The sequence below is a fragment of the Parasteatoda tepidariorum genome, chromosome 2 (genome assembly GCF_982258835.1).
Source record: "Parasteatoda tepidariorum strain Cologne lab strain chromosome 2, Ptep-v5.0, whole genome shotgun sequence".
In the NCBI taxonomy this organism is placed as follows: Eukaryota; Metazoa; Arthropoda; class Arachnida; order Araneae; family Theridiidae; genus Parasteatoda; species Parasteatoda tepidariorum.
This window is the reverse complement of record NC_141756.1, coordinates 119,054,658-119,077,125: the sequence shown is the minus strand read 5'-3', so window position 1 is coordinate 119,077,125 and position 22,468 is coordinate 119,054,658. Positions and strand designations below refer to the sequence as shown.

The following is a 22,468-nucleotide window of genomic DNA, read 5'->3' as shown; positions in this document are numbered from 1 at the left end:
GAAAAAATAAATTATCACCAACTTGGATTTTTATTTAATTTTTACCTTCTTAATCAAAACTTTATTATTACCCTTTATCTTACTTTATTAAGAAAAACTATTGTGTGATAATATTAGATTTCAAATCAGCAATTTATATTAGAAGTTAGAGAAAAACAAATTAATCATGATCATTTTTCTAACATATTCTTGATATGATTTGTGAGATTCTTTTACTGCCCTCAATAGTGTTGTGGTGATCTTCAACACTCCTCCATAATTTCAAATGGTATCTTTGTTTAGTCTAAGAGACATAATAGTATTCTCATGGTGACTCACATTAAGCATTGCTTTATTTATCGAAAAACCTCTCTCAGGATCAGAATTCCCATGTGACAAAATTAAAACAGTTTTAATTAATGTAGTTAAATTCTTATATTTTAGATTATTGCTTTTTTTTATTTATATTTAGCCTATAACTCTAATTTTTTAGGAACACCAACAAAATTTTATCAGATTTTTAGGAATTTCAGGGTTTGCACATAGTTTTAGGAATTTTAGGGGGAATGCGACCCCTGTGCTAGTCACAGTATTTATTTAGGTTTACATATACCATTTGGGGGTGCTCTTTGGGGCTGGTTAAAACAAATTTTTTATCTATAACATAATTATAAATCTGTATTTTATTAAAATTAACTATAAACATATTTTAACCTATTTTGTTCAAATTAGTTAAATATTTAAGGTTGAATAAGTAAACAAAGAATGAATACTTCAGAATCAGAATCTTCAATGGATTCCTCTTCCTCGTCTGAACTTCCAAGTTCATCTTCAAAATTTATCATCACCACATCAGTGGCCTCATCCAAAACTTCTTCATCTGGAGGATTGTGTTTTCCCTGTAATCAGAGTATTTATGAAAAATTACAAAATCAAATCCCAAGTTTGGAATGCTTTTAAATTGAAAAGATCTTGACTCTGTAAAATTAATATTCCATACACTATAAAAAATTTGCAGTGGGCCTATATTCAAGAAGTCGTGGGTTTAATCCCCGGCGGTGGAACTTCCCCGTGTACTAAATGGTAACTGATGCATGTTAAGTCAATTGAGTCATAAAGTCCTCCATGTACCCATAACAAATCACACCTGTGGGGGTAATAATCCAGGAGTTTCCTTGTCTTCCAGATTGGTTCAAAATTACATGGCCTATGAGTTGAACATTAGTAGTCGTAAACCCACAATTGGGTCGGCTGTTCAACGATGGTTATAATATTAAAAAAAAAAAATTAAAGTCGTCACTTTTTTAAGCGCTCAATTTTACGCTGATTTCATTGTAAATCTATATTGTTTCCCGATCGCTTCTTCAAACTGCTACGAATTTTCAAATGGTTTCAAAATATCCACGATATTACGATATACGATTTCCAATGTTGAGTAATCACTTTTTAACCCTATTTATGCATGCCAATTTTACCATGGGTATTTATAACTAGCAATTTCCATTTGGTTTTCAAATTCCTCGCTATTTTAAAATTCCCATATTATTTATCAACCATTTTTTTTGGTAGATTTTGTGATGCATTCCCTCGTAGTTTTAAAATTTTTTATTTGGAGATGTGAATTTTAAATCATGCATAATTACTTAATGACGCACTATATCAGTGCTACGTTCATCGCAAACGTAAGGGATTTTTCGTTTTAAGTATTACGATGCTTTTCCACGGAATTTTGATGATCTCGCTAGTTTAACTACGATGTTATTACAATACGCGAGTTTCTTATGATGCATTTAAATAATGACTTTATTTGTGCATATTTCAAAGTAAACTTAAAAGTTACTTTTCCATTGTTCTATTGTCAGTTAGTGCTACACATTAGTAACTGTTATTTAGAATCCTGATATTATAATATGACATTATTGCAATTTGAAAATTGTGGGGAAAAATCAAATTTTTAAACCAATTACTGTTTGTAATTTATTTTGATTTAAACTTTTGTAGCTTAGGTTTTTTTTCCTCTTTCGGAAGAAAACGAAAAAGCAAGTGCTTTTTATTTAAAATTTATAAGCCCCAAATAACTCAAAAATCATATATAAGGGCTTAAATATAATGCTATATAATTATCGAATCTTATTTTGTACTATATTGGTTACATTTTAATTTTTAGTTTTGTAAAATTTATAGGTTTGAAACGAATAAATTTTCGTTGCCCTTTTTGTACAAATAAGCCCTTAAAAACACCTCCTTCTTATTCATATTTCATTTTGAAAAATAATAATTCACTGTTTTAATCATAATCAAACACTAGTAAAATTATATTTGTTTATAGTAGGTTTAATACTAGGTAGGTTTTACTAATATTAGTTTTGTTAAAATTATTCTTAACTAGTTAAAATTTTTATAAGTATTATTTTCCGAGGGAATATTAATAAAGTGATTATTTCTTGCGTGATTATTTCTTACACAAATACCTTTTTTTTTAAAATCAAATGCACTATTAAATTTCATTTTCTTATAATTTTCAGCTTAAACTAAAGAAAAAAGATCTAAGTTATTCATCAATCAATAATTTGTCGTTTTAGTTATTTATTTATTATTTTTTCTTTTAAAAAATATGCCCAGACATTTTATTTTAGCATGCCTTTAACCATTTGTCGAAACTACTATTTTTTTCCTTCTTAGTTTCATTATGACACTCTTTAAAATATGCACATAAAATAGGGTAAATTAATTTAGTGAAATATTTATGGTCAAATGAATGATTTCTTACCAATCCATCATCTTCATTAATTTCAGAGGGTGGACTGTCCTGTAATAGGAGGAATTATTAAAAATTTCATGTATTCAATACTAAATTTAAATGATACTTTTAAATTAAGATTTCAATGGAGGTTTTTTAAACACCTCAAAGAAGTTGAGAATTGCCACCAAGATCATCCGAAGAAAAAAACGCAGAAATACTGAAATTATTTATTACAGTCAGTAGGGAGAGATTAAGCAATATCTAACGAGTTAATTTTTAACTATTAGTAAATGTTCCTTACTTATCTGATCGATCATGTATTTCTTAACATTTACAGCTAAATATTCCCAAACGGGGAGTTCTCCCTAATAGGTGGGCGAACTCTAAAGATAAGTTGACCACGTATTTTAAAAAAAGTGCTTATCATTGGGAAACCCCATTTTATTATAAGAGCACTCATACTACACAATTAAGGTAAAACATTTACAAAAATGACTCTTAAATTATTTCTAATAATAATTTTAATTTATGTTTTAGCCACTAAAAATTCCCATTCTTTTTATAGTTTTATTCTGGAGAGTATTATTGACTATGTCAATACTCATCATGCTTCAATTTAGAGCCGAGTTAACATGTATTATATGATAGCGAATTACTATTAAAGAATTGCACTGGTAGATATGCTACAATAGTACCCCACCAGAATTTTATCGGAGATATAATTCAATGAACCACTAGTTGATTCAGTGTCGTTCTCTCCATGAGGCCGGAAGAGCTAAATTCAATTTACCGGGATTTGGATCATCGTCGCGAGAGCTATATTAAGTTCACGATTGTCGGTCACTCCAGAGATGCTACTAGAAGTTGAATGTGACAAGCTTTAGTGGTGTGTGATTGAGAATTAGTAATAACATTTCAAGGAGGGCAATGTCACAAATAGCAAGTAAACTATTCACATGGGACTATCGATCCAATTAGTAGTGTACATATCAAGTAAGGAGTTACTCTTAAGGTAGTTTCGAATCACGCCACCAATGAGGGGAGAATAATATCGACAATGTCAACTTCATCTATGAAAAGATATATCAAGATGGAGTCGAGTTAACATGCATTATATACTAGTAAATTGGTATTGAATAATTGTAATAGTAGATATGCTACAAAATGTCCACTTTACATTAGGGCAACTAGTGCATTAAAGAAACTTACTTGTCTTACTGCTTCCAGCCTGATGATTATAGGCGATCTCCTCCTGTCACAAAGAAATTTTTTTGCTTAATTTGGAATTTGCAAATTAATACAATGATGCAGGAAATATGATACACTGTAAAAAACTGTTGTAATATCTCGCCGAATAAGATCTTTAAAAACCCAAAACAAATTATGTGAAGCAGCATTTTATTTCAGGTAAATATCAAATCAAGCATTCATATACAATTTAAAAGGTGTCATTTATGTCTAAACGCTTTAAATGGAATAAGCTGACATTAAACTCTTGCACTATTACACCATACGAGAATTATTTTCATTTCCGAAAACACCAATATTGGTCGTTAAAATATGTGTGTATGTATTTAGTTGTGTAATAAGGATAATAATATTTTGATTATTAAATATTTATGAACTTAATGATTTTATAATGCATAATTTCTATCTGTTTTTATTCTGTTAAGTATATTCTTTTAATACATATAATTCTTTCTAATATTGTCACCGATCTTCAATGCATGTTAGATTTACAAACTTATTTTATTTTCAGAATTAGTTTTGGCATGATTGTAAATTAATGATTCTCACTTTATATTTTATAGTAAAAATAACTTTACTGATTCTCATGTGTATCATAACTTACTGTTGGTGTTTTTAACTATATATAAATGTTTACACTTTTATACAATTTTGCAAACATCAACTTTATACCATTTTAATTCCAGCTTTCTGTATGTACTTATACTTTGTATTTAATTTTATTCATTCCTTTTATCTGATTCTATTCATCTACTTATAATATTTTATCTTTTATAATTTCAGGACAAGTGAAGCTTAGTATGCCTTTTGAACTGTTTTACGGTATTATTCGGCGCAGCATGTCCTTTTTTATAACCTGTGCCACTAAACCCTACATTCAATTCAATTTCTGCTACATAAAAAACAGTCTCTGAAGCTACTTAGCTCCAAATTGAGTAAAACAGATGTTTCACTATCCTTGGTTCAACTTTAATATAAAATAATCATCACCTTTTTTATGTATTGATACATTAAAGGTTTTTACTGTGTATGAATTAAAACAATAGATGTCAACATCAAAATCACTTAAAATGTGAACATAACTGAACATGGTCTGAATATTGAAAAATAAATAAAGGTCAGAATGTTGAATGGAGAAAAGTCACTAGTATCGTACAAATGTGATGGTTATTTTATCTAATTGCTTACGTTATAAAATATATAAATATTAATCTAACAAATTCCATTAAAAATAAACAAAACTAAAGAAAAGAACATTGATACTCACTCAACTGACTCTTCAATCTGATCATCCTGCAACGGAATGAACATTGATTAACGTATTGAAGCTTTTTTTTAGCAGTTATTTATTCATGCATTGGCTACTTTATACCAATGAATAAGTGTTATTTCAGAAACTGTGATAGTTATAGAATATTCTTTTTCTTTATAATATTTCTGTGTCTATATAATACAAAGAAAAACAATCATACGAATTACTTGAAATGGTATCATTCGTATTGATTATAAATTAAATTTTTACCGTTTTCTTGTAAAGTAATTTTTTAAATTTTGAATGCTTAATTTCAACCAGAATATACACTAGAGGGCTCCGCCCCATGCTCACCAACCCCTGATAATTGCTACGCAATTACATTTTTGTTTGCTTCGCGAACAAAATTAAAGTCGTTTTCCTGGAAATTAGCTGACAATTTTTATACACCAACATCACATAGAGAGAATATGATAGCATTATAAAATCTCAGAGGTGCTTATTATCAGCATTATAAACTTATATAAAGCGAAGAAGCAATATTATTTAACACATTACTATAGGGCATTAGCCGGAGACTAATCTCTGTATCCAAAGCACGCGTGTCAGAGCCTAACTCAAATCATTGATGATCTTATAGGATGTCGGAAGCTCCCGATATGGTGCTTCATCCCTCCCCCCCAGTAATTTAAATTTCAAACTGAAAAAATTAAAACCCTTAGAGGAGATATTAAGGTAGAGAGAGTCAGTCTATTGTTTGGGCTCGGAAAACTTGTTCAAAGATGGGGGTTACCTTTTTGGCGAAAAATTCATAGCTGGCGGTCGCATCGTACGGGAATATTTTAAAGAGTACCTAACGATTCCTCTCTCTTTTTTTAAATTTCATTTTGAATGCTTTCCCAATTTTATTCGTGATTGTAAGAAATAAGTTTTCTAATAAAAATACATTACAATATGTGCGCTACATTTAATTATTTGCTTTTAATTGCTCAATCATAAATAGCTAATAACATATTAGTTAAGCATGATTTTACCAAACAATAAAATAAAAATAATGATTTTTTTAATCGAAGATACATTTTAAAGTATGTAAAATATAAAGAAACAATTGCAAATGATTATATGTATTAATTATTTTTGTCAAAAGCTCATAAGAGATAAGAATCTTTGTCTATCAAATGAATCCGTAGTAAAATGGGTTAAGGCATAACACACTATTATTGGATGCTATGAATTCTTCTCTGTGAACATCTACTACCCATGCTTTTCGTTTTATCTCATCTTTAGGAATTCTACGTCAGTTAGCTATTAATACTAGGTGGTTTTAAAATTATTATTAGACAAATAAAATAATAAAGAAACATGCTGAAAAATACGTAAAATGTTTTTTTAAATTAAATTGAAGTTGAAACTATTAACTGAAATGATTTAAAAAATCTCATAATACACTACACATTTAGTATCTGATTTTTAAAATGCAGAATATGTGTGAATAAAAAATTAGCAATTTTATATTTGAGTTAAATAATTATGTAAATTGTTACCAAAAAACAAAGTAATTTAAGAAAATGTGTGTCTTCTATTAGTACAACGAAGAATTATTAATTCAGGTTCAGATCGATGGGAGCTTGTCCATGAAGTAAAGGCGGGCGATACGCAATGCTAACCACATTGTCATTATTATGAGTGTTGATCATTAAATTGTGCTAGCTTAACCTTCATGACTTTCAGGCACTCAACGGGCTATTGTGGGAATGCTTTGCTTTAAGAATTGTTAATACTTTACTTATCTTTTATTTTTTCTTAATTTTTATTATAAAAATATTAAGTTGAATTTTTAAAACACATTTCCCTAACATTTATACATACTTTACAATGAAAGTCTTTTATAATTAATTTTAATCGATGCATAATTTTTCTTTTTTAGATTACATATAATAATTAAAAAAATTTAACAGGACAACTGAAATGGCTTTATTAATATATATATATATATATATATATATATATATATATATATATATATATATATATATATATATATATATATATATATATATATACACTGGTATGCAATTCATCTTTTACATAACTTTTTTATGGTTTTAGTGTTATTCATAATTTTTCTGATAAAAACAAAATATTTTGTTTTATTTTTAAAATAAATATTAATATTTTTACATGCTGCTCAATTTGGAATTCTAGTTTGCCTGCCATGCGATAATAATATATTTCAACCAATGCATACAATTAAAATTTTAGAGAGTTAACATAACATAATAAAAGAATTTAAATTAAAATAACAAATTTTTGTTTTGTTATTTGTCACTTTAATTTATTTAAAAAAAGTATTACGAAACTCCATATAAGAACATACTATCTACCTGTCGTTTGAAATATTGATAGTTCTCGAATTAATTAACATTTTATATTAAAAAATTAATTAATGTTAAAAAAAAAAGAATTATTCACTTTTTATTTCTAGAAATCAAAATAAAATACATATAATAATAATAATAAATAGCTACTCGTTTGACAATCCCATAACAATTATTTAATAACAGGGCCTATTATTAATAATATAACCTATAATAACCTAGATAATATTTTCCTGAATAATAAATGTACAGTAATAAATATAAAACTTCCTACATAAATATGAATATCCAAACAATTTTTCCTATATAATAAAAAAAAGTGTTCTTCGACTAATAAATTTTATTTAAAAAGTAATTTTTAAAAAATAATTTTATTCTTGCCCCAAAAATTTATTTTTTACATGAAATTTACTTTCATATCTTTTTAAGTCTATACAACTAAAATATATAATTAAATTCGCTTGAAATTATTAAAAAAAAATTATTTTAACTCATCATTATAAGTTACAGAGCGAAAATAAAATGCGATTTGTTTGTAAACATTGGCGTGAAAAAAATGCGCCAAATCCGATGCGCATGCTTATCAAAAAAGGAGTAAAAATATCAGAATATTTATATCAATATGAAATTTAATTGTAATGAAAATGCCTATAAATGTCAACTACATTATAATCTATTAATTTAAATAAAAATATAAGAAAATAATAGCTATTTTGCTAGTTAAAAACCCATTAAATTCATTTCATAACCTGACTTGCTAACATAAAAATTGCAAATAAATGTTTATAAGTGAATATAAACGAATAAAAATCTTATTTGTGAAATGTAAAATGTCCTCCTTTAATGAATTTTTCGTCACACCCGTATCCACAGCAGTATACTACCATTTTTTTTAAAATTTTATAGTTCAAAACGCAGCTCCACCTCCATAGTAAACGACTGGGGAAAGGGTTTACCAGAGGAAAAGTCGTCCAGGAATCACGTGACGATGTTCGTTGCAACGAGGGATGGGGGACTGGTTCTCTCTACCTAAATTACTCCTCTAAGTTGAAACCTAATGAAAAAAGAACTTTAAAATATGGCAAACAAATTAAAACATGTAATATTAATAAGTTGATGCTGAGTAATATTTCAAAAGCAAATACCATTGCAAGTAATTTCCCAATTAACTTCAATACTGACAACTGACAAAATATTTTAGTGTCAATCAGACAAAAAGCAAATCTATATTATATAAAACGCTAATATGTATGTATCAATAAAACAGATGACATTTCTTTTCTCGCGTTGGCAACAGTTTTCATTTTTAATTGATAGGCTTCGGCGCGCAAGAGCACGTAGGGAGCATATCGTATGTCTAATCGGGTGAATTCTCACCGAATTGGCAAAGAAATTCTCACAAAATTATCTTCATCGAAGCAGATGCTTTACATCCGGCGTTCAGTACTATTTCATATTGTTTTACAACACATGGTTTTAGCCCTCTGGTGGGAAAGACTCTAAAACACAACTTACAAAAGTTACTTTTCTCAACAACTGAAATTTAGAATAGTGCGATTAAGAAAAATATGTGAACTGTTTGTAATTTCAAATTAATATTGAAATGCACAGGTTTAGAATTTCCTACAGATAAAGTTTTCGGAACTTCAGTGTTCAAAAAAGTATACAAAAGCTAGACGTTAAGAACGTATCCAATGCGCGAGCAAAGCGAGCATCGGATTACGAAGCAATCCGAAATGAACTGCGAAAGCAGCTCCGGGGGTTGGCGAGCGCCAGCGAGCAGGGGGCGAAGCCTCCTAGTTCTATACTAAAAACATATGTAACTGAAATTCAACAAATTAAATTAAGCAATTTTTTCTCATAGTGAATACTAATAAAAAAACAAATATGAAATAAAATAACTATGTTATCAATGATCAATAAACATTTTTGTCTGATATGTTACAAAAAATAAGGTGAAAACAATAAAATTAAAAATTATTTACAATAGATCTCTGAATATTCACAAAACCTAGCTATGTACATTTTTCATTAATTTTTCTTTTCACATCATTTCGCGTACCAATGATTTGCACTTTTATGCATTATTTAAGAAATATCTCAAACATATATGAACTGTTAATTAATATTTCCGGCTACACGATTTTTTGAAAGTAATCTAAAAATAAAACCACTGAACTTTTAAACGAAGAAATAGATCCTAGGTTCTCAAAATTCCTACTAGATTAACAACATGTGATTCATATATCTCTAATAAAAGCATTTTTTTTTAGTTCAACAAGTTCAGAATAAAATTCATTATCAATTTATTTTGTCACTACTGAAAAATGCTAATCTACAAAGTGTGTGTGGCCCTTAATGTTTCACTATAAAAAATTATTAGGTATAATCGAGCTAGTACACAAAACAAATGCTAAGTCAAATATTAGGACAAACTCACCATCATTGAAAACCTCTTAGAAAAAATTACAAAACCAGTGTATTATTAACACAGTAAGACAGATATTATATACACTGTATTCAAAAAAAGTCTTAAAGTTCAAAAACTTATAAGAAGAAAAAGTTTAATATTAATCAAACAATTATGGTTCTTTGAAAGATTTAAAACTTTTAAACTTCGCATTTTCAAGTATTCGACATTGGCTCTCTGTAGCACTATCTGTTGAAATAAATTTGAAACTAAAACTTGATGGAAAATTGTTTATCTTGTTACATGCTTTAACTGTAAGAATAATTTTTTTAATGTTAATCATTGTGAAAATGGTTAACCTATTTCAGGACATGCTCTGCATATACCACTAGCGATATTTTATTTTATATTTTGTATACTAGAAAAAGTATTACACCTGATTCCAATTGAAATGTAGTTAAATCTAACTGCCATTCTCAGGATGTGATTTTATAGGGGTTAGCAATTTAGAGCCATTTATGCCATTGTCATAAAATTTGTAGTGCTTTTAAAATATTTATGGTTATATAAAGAAGTGCTCTTAAGATGTGGGTGGATAATTTTTGTGATTATTCTGCAATAATGTTCAAGGGTAAAAACTCATTTCAACAATAATTTATACAGAGAAATGTTGTTAAAAATGCTACAGAAATTAGCATCTTCTAATGTAATCAGGTTTTTTTCTGTTCTTTGCTTTGTTTACAAGAGATTCTATACAGTAACTCTTTACAAAAGCAAGATTCTATCAAACATCTATGAGATTTATCCAAGATTTCTTTTTATTTCCCAATATATATATGGTGTAGACTATATCTTTGTCATAAAAATAAACTACTCATGAAGACAGAAATAAAATTTTAAGGGAAACAAATTAAGAAAATAAAAACTCAATGAATTGTTCTCCACAACAACACATACAGCAAGTATTTATAAAAATAGTTTTCTTAATAATGGAATTTTAAATCAGAAGATTTATATGTAGATACCCTGTATATTTGAACTTTGGCAACTTTGTATACAAAAGTGCAACTAGTCATTTTTAGGTAGCTGGAAAAAAAGGAAATTAATAAGTTGGGAACCATTGAAACTGGTTTCTAGCATTCTAGGGCTCAACCTTCATGGTTCAAGAAAGTGACCTCAAATATGCTAACTAATTAGTACAGACGATATTTTAAGTTATAAAATCAGACACAGAAATGTACTTTCTCTAAATAAACATACCTTTTCGATTTCTGATCCTTAAAATACAGGGGAAAGCTGCAATCTAGAAAACACGATCCCCATAGCTTGGTGAAGAAAGTGGTCCAAAATTTGGACCCCTTAATTCAAATGTTACTTTTTGTGTACTTCGTCTATCTTGAGAAATTCCAAAGCAAATTGAAAAAAACTTTGCACACAATTATACAATGTGTTTATCCAAATATAATTCCAAGCAAAAAATAACTTTTAATAAATATTTATAAAAATTTTCTTATTTTATTTAATATTAGTCGAAAAAATTTTGAATTGCAAGATATGCAATTTCTTACATCAACTTATAGAATGTAATTTTACATTACAAAATTTCAGCAAAATTGGTCAATAGTTCTTGAAAAACAGAATTTTAAACCTCTGGTTTTTTTTAAATTCAATTTCTCATGAAATATTCAACCAATTTTGATCAAATTTTGTAATTTACCATGTAAATTGTACAGTCTTTAAAATGATTCAAAATGATACAATTCAAGATTTTTTTAACCATTATTGAATGAAATAATAAATCTTTATTAAAAGTTATCTTTTGCATGGAATTATATTTGGATAAATGAATTTTATAATTGTATGCAAAAATGTTTCAATTAGCTTAAAAAGTTCGATATATAGCAAAATACGTAAAAAGTGAAATTGACACAGGGTTCAAACTTTAGACCACTTTTTGACCTAACTATTGTGACCATATTTCCCAGATTGTGGCTACCCCCTATGTTTAGGGGAGCCAGAAATCCGAATCAGTTAAACAAAAAAATATTTATTTATTAAGAGAAAGTACTTTTTTGTATATGATTTTGTAACTTCATATATTGTTTGCACTTATGAATTAGTATATTTGAGGTCACCTCCTCGAACCATTAAGAATGAGTCCCACAACATGAAAATCTGGTCATTAGATAAAAATTATTCAGGGTGGTCTGTTTTTTATTTTGCGCACTGTACATTTACTAGGATACTGAGCATGCCTACAAACATGTAAGATAGTCTTTAATTAATATTAAAAGCACAATACAACACAAAATGTTGTATCTCATACTACCAACGATTCAATTCTATGACTATGAGTAGAAATGAATTTGTATGAGCCATATTTCTCCCACTATAAAGGGAATAAAAGGTACAATTAAATTAAAAGTTAAAACTGTTTTACTGTGTTATTAAAGACTGTTTAATTAAAGAATTGAAAACAGAAAATTTAAAAGGTAGAAAACTAATGAATTTGTTAAAACATAAAAAATATTGATTTATTTAAACAGTTTAAGAAGTTAGAATTAAGAGGTAGTGAAACTAAAAACCAGGAAACAAAATATCATAAAAAGATAAATAAATAAACAAATAAAGGAATAATTGTACCTCTCCTTGATACATTTTAAAATATGCATATAGATTTACAGATTTAAGGCCAACTCATGAAAGATTAATATAAACTTTTTAAAAAATTTATTATTGAACAGTTAATTCCTAATTTTCCGTTAACTATAAAGGAGTAAATATTACAATTACGGTCACCTGAAAAGCAAGTCAATTAATAGTAGGAACGTGATTAAAGAAAACGCGCTTGATATTAGTAGTAGTAATATGAATATCAAATCATTGGCAAATTGAACTTATTAATCATTCATAATAAAAGAAGTTGTAAAATTCATACAAAATGTATGCACTAAAAAGAATAATAAAAGTAAAAAAATAACTTTTAATTATACACTGTATTACAAAATATATATAAACTAGATGCAATATTATTTACAAAAACCTGAAGTTTAATAAATTAAACTGAGTAACTTATTAAAAAAAAAGATTGTTAATAGCTGATTTATACATAAAAGTGATATATTTATCAAGAAAAACATCAATAAGATATGATAAATTAATATCAAAACATATAGAAGTACTGAATATTTATAAATTACTAATATATTAAAAACCCAAGTTGATATTTAAATTAAGATAAGCATTTACCCTGATAATTATAAAGACACAGAAATAGCTTTTTTTCATTAAGATTTATAAAAAAATTATTTTAAAAATTATAAATATTTCATTAAAATATGTCGTTTAGTATTAACAGTTTAGTAAAGTTACATAACCAAATTTTAAAAAAAAATACATAGTTAAAATATTTTGCTTCAACTGTGTTGTTAAAAATATTACAAAATATATATTGTATGCCCTGTTATAGTTTTGACACAAAAATGTTTATCATTTCAAAGTTATTCATAACTTAAACTTGAAAACATGGTACATGTATATTAAGCTTAATTTTTAAAAAAAAATATTTAACTGAAGAGAGAACAATTATGTCATTGTCCTAAGTTTAAAAAAAAATTATAACTTTCATATTTAAATGAGACCATAAATAATCCCCAAAATAAAGAATAACTGAATTAAATACACAATCGAAATAAAAAAAAACATCAAACAAGGAAATAATTAATTAAACTAAAATCCTTGAAGCTAACAATAAGTCAAATAATGTATTCTCATTCATAGTATAAAATGCATTAGAAATTCTACAAAACCTAAGAAGAAAAGGGAGAAAAATAAAAAGTTAATAAAATATACTTGCTATTTGGTATTATTTCACTAACCACAGCATAGTTCTCATTGTTCTGTTGAAAAAGATCGACACATAATTCAGCTAAATGTATCTCCAGTTTCTTTCCAGGTGACCCATCTCTGATTCTATGATATAATAATAAAATATGTTATTAAATACATTCATAACAATTATATAATGAAAAACTATAATTAATTTTTTCTTGTTAGAATAAGCTACTGGAATCATGCACACAAAAAAATTATAAAAAAAAAAGAACATTTAATTGACTGTAGAGTTTGCCAATAAGGGAACCTAAATTGGCTTTACAGTACCAAAGGTAAATGACATAACAAACTCAAAATAAGTGTTGATTCATTATTGTAAATGATGTCTGACAAAGAAGAAAAAAATTTAAGAGAACAAAGAAAAAAAAATTAATTTACTTGTAATCAAGAAATCTATGTTTATTTGAAGAAGTGAGAAAGAGAAAAAAGAAGTTAAAAAGCATATTATTTGCAAAATAACAAAATCTGTGATATTTAGTGAAAATATTGATGTCCTTGATTAATCACAAAAATATGTATAGAAAATATTTTCCTGATTGAATCAAAAAAGTGAACGACAAATTCGTGTTAATATTAGAACATTAATGTATAAATGTATATAGAAGTAGAAATTAAGAAGATATAGTCACTGGTCCAAAGGACCAATATCTAAAAGAACTGAAATAATCAATAAATAAGCGATCGAAGCACCCAGACTGCCTTGGCCAGTTTCTGAACTGGTCACCTAAAATGTCTAACATTCGAATGTGGCTCGAAAATTTACCAGACTTGTAAAAAATGCTGCATCCAACCAGCATCACTGAAACATATACTTGATTGTGTCGGACTGTCCAGAGCAGACTTAATTTCCGATCCCCTTCCTCTCATCGACTTTCTGGCTGCAAACTACTTTTTGGAGTTGACCTGACTAATGTCAGGTCTATGAGGATAAGCAACAACAACTGAAATAATACCATAACATCCCCTTAACATTGATTGCTAGTTTAAAAACACTGACTATTTATTTTATAATGGTCCAAGTCATATTTAAGTCACCACTCATTTTGAGACGAATATATATATACACACAAATTGAAACCTGTTAAAGAAGTTCCCTTTTAAAAAGCTTTAAATTACCATTTAGACCTCTATTTCTACAATACTAAATTAACACTTTTAAAATTTTTGTTTTTAACTGTTAAGAAGATTGTAAATTTTCTTTTCAAAGCATGGAAAATCAATCAAAGAAAAGAGACAAGTTTTTAGATATGAAATACAGCGTGGCAAAACTCTCTCGATACTGGGAAAAGAAGTTTTAGGTGGTCTTAAATGTGTGGTCACTTTTTTCATTGACTTTTACACTCAATTCAGAAAAACATGTGTTATGAAAAGTGTAGAGAGCCATCAGAATAGTTCATCAAGTAAGCGGGGGATGAAGAAATAAGTAGAAAGGAAATGTTACAGAAATTCTTAGTTTATTTGATGTCATAAAAGGTTTAGAAAGATACTAAAAACTTGGACAGTTTTCCACAATATATTACTTAGAAACAATAAATTCTACTTTGTTTCTTTTAGAAGAGACACTTAAATACATATTTCCTTCATGAATGTCTGTAATATGAACATTAAATTTTACTAACGCAATATGGGTAAGATATTATAACTTCTGTCTACTCAATTAAAAGCTGTTCCTTTACCATGAAAAACTCCTTTAACAGGTTTAACTTTTACAAATATATAAAGAGCAACTAACTGACTCATTTTAGCTGTAATGTTAAAAAAAATATTAGAACTGGAACTGCCTAAGAAAAAAATGTGTCAAACTATTATTAGAAAAAAATGCCTATGCACATTATATATTTTAAATGACAATTACATGCAGTTACATTAACACAACAGAAAAAGGAATATCAGGAAAAATGCAAATTTAAAGCTCAATTAGCATACTCTAAAGTTTGCCATGTTCTTTAGGAGGTTGTTGTTACTGCTGTTGTTTTGCAGCTTCAGTTCCTACCCAAAGTCAATTGCAGCACAAAGAGAAAAGGAATAAAAGAAAAGAATAAAGAAATAATTGCAGTAACACAAATTATAAAGAAGATATACATGTAGATCAGAAATGACTGAAGGGTAAAAATTTACAATCAGGACACACACAGTTTAATAATTAAGCAAGTTGTTTAAAGTAATAATTATCATTTAAAAGAAAGATAAAAAAAACACTATAATCTATATATATATATAAATGAATGTGTGTGTATGTCCTTTATAGACTCCTAAACCATCCGAGAGAAAGCGATGAAATTTGCCATACCGATATTTTGAAGCACAAGGAAGGTCACTGTCAACATTAGAACATTCTGCGACAAATCGTTCTTGCATGATGAGCGAAAAACAAAATAGAATTTTCTGATTGGTTAAGCCATTGTTTAAAATTTAACGATTCAATTTTCACATATTTTAAATATAACATCAGTGATAATTGCTAGCTTATAGCTCTGTTTGGTCATAAAATAGTTAATTACACTTATTTAAATATTTCATAATTTTATATTTGCTATGTCAGATGAATTCGAAGAACATTACGTGGTAGTATGCGTGGTTTACGTCATCAAATTTATATTTTGTCTGATGCTATGCGATTTTATTGTATTTATATTAATTCTTTTAAACGTGTTTCGAAAAAAATACTTATTTGAAATCAACAGTAAAGAAATAGAAAAAAAAAATTTATGTATTCAAAAGCGAAAATTAATGGGAAAGTGGTACTAATTCGTTTAGGGGAAACATAAAAATTTGACGCCAATGAGGCTAATATACGCCAATGATGTTTTAATTAATTAAGGTAATATATGTATATTGAAATAAAAGAAATAAGCTATGTACTAGAAAGAAAAAGAAATGGAGTAAAGGCATTTATTTTCTATAAGAACCATACGAAGTCATCTAACTATCATTTACGACAATGATGATTAATTAATGCTGGTAATATGTATTAATTGAAATAAAAAAAAAGTAACTTCTGTTCTAAAAAGCAAAAATAAAGAGAAAAGCACTTTTGGTAAACGTAAAAATCTGCATATTATTATTGACACTCATTTCAAGAAAATCATTTTCAAGAAAAGCATTTCTTACTGACCTATTTCCATGAACATGTGACATAGAAAAAGCAAAACCATAATGCATTAGAGTAGGGGGAATCATAATAGATTTTTCTGTTCAATCCAATAAGTCATGCAAGTAGCACAGATGACGATAACAGCTACGAACTCCATAACAAGCGCAATACTCATCAAGGCAAAAAATTTGTTCGGGACTGAACCAACACTGCAAACACATTTCAATATATAATTAGCAAGAAATATGACTTTTAACAAGCAAATAGAATTGTGAGAATTAAGACTCTTATTAAGACACTTTGCTTAAAGCTATTAAGAAATTGCTAAGTTAATTCATCTTGATAAAATGCATTTATATATTTTATCGCGATATCATCGGTAGAAGAATTTACATGGTTAATTTACAGCACTAATTTGTCTACGATCTCAACATAGTCAAAGATTATTATAAAAATTCAGCTTAATTAAAGAAGATACATGTAGCAAAATTAGCAAGTTCTAAAATGTTATGCCTCAAAACATTATGTTGTTTAAATTTAAGTTGAATTTTATACAATCATACTAAATAAAATGGAATAAATATCTAAACATTAAGCCTGTAATCTAGTGACAAAACTAAAATCTGCCTAAATTCAGTCTTTTAATTTTTATGTTTGTTTGCTTTTTTAAAAGAAAACTCAGATGAAAAACTATCTGCACATGCTGTAACAATCTGCTGTGCCTGCCTCCAAACTGGAAGTTTTCTGCTGATGGGGATATTATCATAAAAAACATGAATAATACTTTAGTTAGGCATATTTTATTGATTATTAGGATTCTGAAAATAGATTGCAACTTAAATGCAGCGTTAGGAGTTCTAACAGACATATATAATGGTACCCTATGAAGATTTTTTAAAAAATCCTATTCATGAATTTTTAAAAGGTTGCATCTCCATAGTCAATAAGATTTCTTGTGCTCATGTGATTTAAAAAAAATAAAGAAGGTTGAAATTAAATGCTTAGAAATTGTTTTTCATTGATTTCTACATTCTGCGATGAAGATTTCCAAGATTTTCTGAAATTAATGTTTGAAAACCCATCCTTGAATTACACCTCACAAATTAAAATATGCAAATACAAATTACTTAGCATGCAACTGAAGAGCAATAATGAAATACAAAAATTTGGCACACAAACCAAAGAGCAGTATAGGTCGTTTAGCCGATAATCAAGAGTCTTAGTCTGCAAGCTTCTGAACAGCTTATGATGGTCAAATTTACATGGATCTGCTGATATAAATTCATCTATGCCATGCTTCCTTGTACGATCAGCATCTAAATAAACACTGACTTATTAACAAAAAATTACAAAGGGAAATTATGAAAATACTAGTAACTAAAAGACTAGAAAAGTAATTAAATTAGGTGAAATTTCATTACATCTTTTCAATCTGCATAGCTATTAATCTGTCTATTAACCCTGTAATGGTCACACAATTTTGAAAAATAGAAAAAAAGTGCCTAGTTTTTTTATTCAAGAAAATTATATAAAACGAAGGTATGTACAATATGTATTCATTTTTAATTTATGAGTTAATCGCAAATCTAAATGTTTGATGTATGCTGATATCTAGTTTAAAATAAACTATATTGAAACACATTGCAAATAGTCTAGTGTTGCTGCCTGGAACATAGATAGAACATAAGAAGAATTTTGAAAAAGTGAAAAAAAGTGCCTAGTTTTTTTATTGAAAAAAATTATATAAAACGAAGGTATGTAAAATATGTATTCATTTTTAATTTATGGGTTAATCACAAATCTAAATGTTTGATGTATGCTGATATCTAGCTTAAAATAAACTATATTGAAACACATTGCAAATAGTCTAGTGTTGCTGTCTGGAACATAGAGAAATCAAACATGTTAATGAGCATAGGCAAGAGATTGCTTTAATCTTTATGGAACATTAATTTTGAACACTTATCACAATCAAATTTTAGAGGGCAAAATTTCAGCCCGTCTATTTTCATGGGAACGAGAAGAAATCAATTGTAAGTTTGGAAAATAAAAAAACTACTTGTTTCAGTTTACCAAGATCAGATGGATATGACTGGATAATATAAAGAGCTTTGACAAAAAGATAGAAATTAAGAGAGCAAAAAGATAGAAATTAAAGCCTTTTTACCTATAAATATTAAATAATAAGTGTCAATCTAAAACAAATTTTTTCATGCTTTGTATTTTATTTTATTTTTAAATACTGAAGGGGGCACTAGTTCTAAAAAGCAACAAAAAAAAGCAATACTTTTCAATGAAAAATAACACATATACTTAATAATACAATATAACTTGTAAATAATAATATTTTACTTCTTTTTGACCCAGTTAGACTCTTTTTTCCCCATTTTTGTAATTCCTAATAAAACAGTTTTGATTCAAAACAGCTGCTTTTTTTTATACTTAAGATAAAATTATCAAACCCAGGTTTTTTTTCTCTCTTTATTCTGTAATTCAATAAACAAATATTTAAGAAGTTTTTCAACCGTAGTTGAAGAAAACTGTATTACAGTAAAACCTCATTAAGTCCTCACTCTGCTTAAGTCGTCGTTTTCCTATGGTCCCGACTAAGCTTCATAGACAATAATGTAAAATAACCCTCTTTTACCTGTCATCAAATTTAATTCTACTCCGGATAACTCGTCACCCCAAAAAATGGCAAACCTATCTTTTTTTGCACTTTTGTATACCATTCTGTTATCTTATCAGACCCACCCCTTTCACTTTAAGTATCTCGGGGAATTTCTGACCACTAGGACTGTGCTATATATAGGGGAGAGGGGGGCACCTTTCAACAGTTTTTGCTTAAGAATTATTTTCGAAGTTTTATTGCTTTCAAAATCTAAGTTCTAATTTTTATTTACTAAATTGATATTTGAGGTAACCTCTCAATTTTTTCCAAAGGTCTAAACCAAAGATAAAATACCTAATTTTACATATTTAGTGAACCATTTATTTTGTTGAAATCTACCCCTCCTGGGGGGCAGTTTTCAACGGGTGGTGGGGCACATTTCAACAATTGAAGAGAACATAATAAGATCATGCATTTTGGAAAATTAACTTTATTCATAAAATAATAATAATGAATGAACATATTGGATTGATTTAGGTTTTTTCTACATTATTTTGTCTTTAATAAAATCAAAGTTTACGGAGAATGTCATGAAAAATACAGCTCGAGCTGGTACGCAGCTTAAACTTGGTTGAGGCAGTTTCATTTTAATGTCATTTCTTTCTATACTACTAATATCCTCTTTTTCTGAAAAATAAAGAATTGATTATCATGCTTCCTCGCTCTCCAGAAACTACCTGCCCCACCAGGCGAGCTCCTAGCTTGGCAGCAACATTTGGAGCTGGAACAACTGTTAAAACTCCAGTTTCATCCAAGTTATATTTTGATCCACTGTAAAATGACAAGAATTAAGAGCTCTCTCATAATTGTTGAAAAATTTCTGAACATTTTCTTTATTAAAAGCTATAGCTCTTGCAAAGCTGGTGTTTTCCAGTTTACTTAAAGTAAGCTGTGGGTGACGCTTCGTAAAACCTTTAACCTAGTCAAATCCAGACGTTTTATTTTTGTCCCAGCTACTTGGAATTTTGGAGTTCAAACACTTTGCGTTATCATAGGAAAGTTTTCTAACTTGTCTGTAAGTTAGACTATAATTGAGAATTGAACATGTAATTATGTATTCACAAAGCAGGGTTTTTTGCTGGACATCAAAAACTTGTTGGCTTAAGTATTTAGAACTGTAGCATTTTGTGTTATTTGTACATTGTTTGGTTTCACCAACCAAACAATTATTTGACTTTCTTTTTTTTAATTTATAAAATAAAGCTAAAAAGTCTATTCCAAATAAGTCTGCTGCTGCTCTTAAACATGCACCATTTCTGACAGCTTCCATTGCTTTTTCAATGTTTTCTTCACTAACTTCTGGCTTAGTGTGCTTTTTTTTTATATGTTCGCAACATTTTTATAAATTGTAAGAAGGTAAAATAACAGGATTGAGAATTTTAATGTTACACCGTAAACTTTTCAATTTTCTTAAAATTAAATTCTTTTTATTCTAAATTAAATTTTCGTGAATATTTTTATAAAATTTTAAAATAATTATTTTATTGACACTTTTAATGAATTCTTTGTAAATAAATTCGATTTTCAACAACATAGCAACAAACTGAATCTTGGTTTTAAGCTTTTAAAAAAATTTCATATAATTGAATTTTTTTTTACAAACATGCTTCCTTGAACACATTCACATGTTTTTCAAAAAATTTAGAATAATGCCTTGCAGAAAAAGTTAAGTATTTTAAATGTAACAACCGTAATTAATGGGCGTTTTGCAGACTAATGACTTCTGCAAGATTACTTAACAAAAAAGTAATAAGCCTGGGGCACCTTTCAACACTGTTGAAATGTGCCCCCTAAGCTCTGTTGAAATCTGCCCCTGGTACAGACATTTTGGTTAAAGTATTATCAACCACTTTAGAAAAAGTCTTTTTACTACTAAATAATACAGTTAGAAACTGAAATAAATAAACTAGCAGATGAATAAATATAACTTACCTTATTAAAAGATTACTAGTAGTTAAACAGTTTTAAAATCAAAACTGTCTTTTTACTTTTGGAATGTTAAAACATGTTCCACAGAGTAACACAACAGTCGTAAAAAGAAAGTGCTAAAAACTAAATGTCAACAGTTATGCATAGTTAAAGCTTATTGTCTGGCATATTGGCGAATCATTAAGCAATATAAGAAGGCAGAAATTCTAGTTGTTGAAAGGTGCCCCATGTTGAAATGTACCCCCCTCTCCCCTATATATATCGATTCAACGCCTATATCGGCAGGCAGATACATCGACTTTCCTTCCAGGCGATGCATCAGAAATCTGATTTAAGCCGTCGAGTAAAGAAGACGAACGATGTAACGATACAAGACACGCAAGGCCCTTCTCTTGCGTTCCGATGCCAATTCGAGCTGTGGAAGACCACGTTCATTTCGTTATGTTGAAATGGCCTTGATTGATGAGAGGTAGAATCAGAATCAGTTTTGAGAACATATATCGTGATCTCGCATGTTCGTTTTCGAGCCTCATCGGTTTTTTCCTTGTCACGACTTGATATCGTTTCTTGTAGATTATTTTCAGTGGGACTGACTTTGTGATCGCCGTCGTTACCTTGTTCTGAACGTAATCTATTTTTGAAAAGAATACATAAAGAAGTGTTTCTTAATTAATTAGATAAATTATTTTTTTTAAAACAAAACTTTTTTTATATTTTTATATGTGAAAATTAATTTTGATATTACATATTTCAGTAATTTGTTACATTATTGAATTTATTACAATCGGAAATCTAATTTAAGGTGCCCATAAAGAATTAAACTACAAAGTAATTAAATTGTTAGGCTATTTTTTACTTTATTTTAATTTA

The 22,468-nt window shown here is 28.0% G+C and overlaps 1 protein-coding gene across 5 annotated transcripts in view; it reads right to left on the bottom strand.

The window, feature by feature from the left end:
* LOC147816119 (uncharacterized) overlaps window positions 1-22,468 on the bottom strand; it is a 49,300-nt gene that overhangs the window by 13,542 nt on the left and 13,290 nt on the right. For all 5 annotated transcript variants that reach the window (XM_087158219.1, XM_087158221.1, XM_087158220.1 and 2 more), the window contains exons 4-10: window positions 18,178-18,314; window positions 17,020-17,207; window positions 13,889-13,982; window positions 5,238-5,263; window positions 3,932-3,974; window positions 2,750-2,788; window positions 753-878 (exon numbers count right to left, since the gene is read on the bottom strand). In XM_087158219.1, coding sequence (XP_087014345.1) covers window positions 753-878; window positions 2,750-2,788; window positions 3,932-3,974; window positions 5,238-5,263; window positions 13,889-13,982; window positions 17,020-17,084 — 393 coding nt within the window. In that variant the 5' untranslated portion in view covers window positions 17,085-17,207; window positions 18,178-18,314. The remainder of the gene's footprint in view (window positions 1-752; window positions 879-2,749; window positions 2,789-3,931; window positions 3,975-5,237; window positions 5,264-13,888; window positions 13,983-17,019; window positions 17,208-18,177; window positions 18,315-22,468) is intronic.